The following is a 1,808-nucleotide window of genomic DNA, read 5'->3' on the forward strand; positions in this document are numbered from 1 at the left end:
TTCCTCCTTGAGTATCATTGGCTCTTGTTCATATGATACCTCTTGAAATGGTTGAACATTAACCATTTCCTTTTGTTACAATGACTCTTGTGTATTCCTTCCATCTTTTCTTGATGCCCTCTGCATCATTCAATAATTTGCCCAGAGACTCTTTCAATATATATATATAATTTAATTACTTCTCCATGTTCTAGATTGTCAATTATAGTACCATTGCAGGCAAATTTCTTCTTAAACACCTTCACTAGTTTCATCATAATCATCAGCGATCCCTTGGGCAATAATCAGGGTTATCCTGCAGTTTCTTTTCTGAATTCTTACATGGATATAATCTTGACTCCCAGCAGAAAACAAGTCATCACTCTTACTTGCACCTGCGGTGGGCTTGAAAGAATATAGGTTCTGGCTAGCCATACAATTCCTTTTCCTCAGTGAAAATGGCCTGCAGAAGGCACAGAGGGAGGAGACAGATGCAGGGAATTGAGTGTCAAGAAGCAAGGGAAGTTAAGGAGATGGCTGCTGAGTCCTCTGAGGTGGCTCAGTGACTAGAGCAGCACTATTTATTAAAGACAGTCTTCTTTACCCATTACATGGACTTGAAACCCTTTTCAAAAATCAGTTGACCATGGGTGTGTAAAACTTAACTATTTTTAAGTGAACAATGTAGTGATATTTCATGTATTCACAATGTTGTTCACCACCCACAGCCTACTACTGTTTCCATTGATTGCTTTCCTTTTTGCTCTCCTTTTAAAAAGTTACTCTCCTTTTTTGCAGATTTTTGTCTTTAAAAATATTGACTAAAGTTTAATGAGAGGAATCGTGGCCAGGTCGAATTTTATGGAAGAAATGGAATTAGCTCATAGCTTATTGCTGAATGAAGAAGCTTGCAGTCAACTAGGTGAAGTTCAGAAGGCAGAGTTTATTTTTGAGTGGTTGAGATATTTGGAGAAGCTATTACTAACAACAAGCAGGGTAAGTAAAATTATTTTTAAAATGTTTTTCATTAAGTGCTGGTTAATATTAAATTCCTTTGGTTTGCTTTTCTATTTCTCTTCACTAAACCTAAATTAGCTTTAAAATGCAAGACTTAGTTAAGACTATACTGCTGTGGTGCTGTGGGTTAATGCACCAGACTGCAAAGCTGTTTGAACTGCAAGGTTGGCAGTTCAAGCTGACCAGCTGCTCCTCGGAAGCCCTACACAGGATCACTATGGGTCGGGATCAACTTGATGGCACTTAACAACAACAACGATACTATATTAGTTTAAAAGGTGACAAAGTAATTAGCCAATATTTTTGTACTTAAGAAGAAAAACTGTTGCCATTAAGTCCATCTGACTCATAGTGATCATGTAGAATTGCCCCAGTCAGTTTCCAACACTCATCTTTACGAAAACAGATGGTACATCTTTCTCCCATAGAGGAGCTGGTGGGTTTGAACTCCTGACCTTTTAATTAGCAAGCAAGTGCGTTATCACTGTGCTTCTATAGTGCCTTAACTTTTGATATTTAAGAAAAATGCTAACTATAAACAACATTGTATCAAATTGCATTTTAGTTATCTTCTGTACATTGTATTCTTCCATATGCCTGAAGCCCTCGTGTTGTACATATAGTGCTAAATAATGCAAAGGTAGTTGAGTTATACTTTTAAAAAGATGTGAATATAGATTCCAGCCTGACTAATTCGACACTATAGCGAGCGGACAGCCACTTCTCCATCTTTGGAGCAAGCGTGCCTGAGGGAGCCAGCATTCACCGAAGACCCACCTGAAAGAGGGATGTCATCTGCATCTCCATTGAGG

The 1,808-nt window shown here is 38.2% G+C and overlaps 1 protein-coding gene across 1 annotated transcript in view; it reads left to right on the plus strand.

Annotated features, from left to right (window-relative positions):
* The first annotated feature begins 849 nt into the window (after positions 1 to 849).
* HEATR5A (HEAT repeat containing 5A) overlaps positions 850 to 1,808 on the plus strand; it is a 166,834-nt gene continuing 165,875 nt past the window's right edge. Inside the window, exon 1 of the mRNA XM_006835364.1 lies at positions 850 to 975. Coding sequence (XP_006835427.1) covers positions 850 to 975 — 126 coding nt within the window. The remainder of the gene's footprint in view (positions 976 to 1,808) is intronic.

This window comes from Chrysochloris asiatica, unplaced genomic scaffold (genome assembly GCF_000296735.1).
Source record: "Chrysochloris asiatica unplaced genomic scaffold, ChrAsi1.0 scaffold00017, whole genome shotgun sequence".
Lineage (NCBI taxonomy): Eukaryota > Metazoa > Chordata > Mammalia > Afrosoricida > Chrysochloridae > Chrysochloris > Chrysochloris asiatica.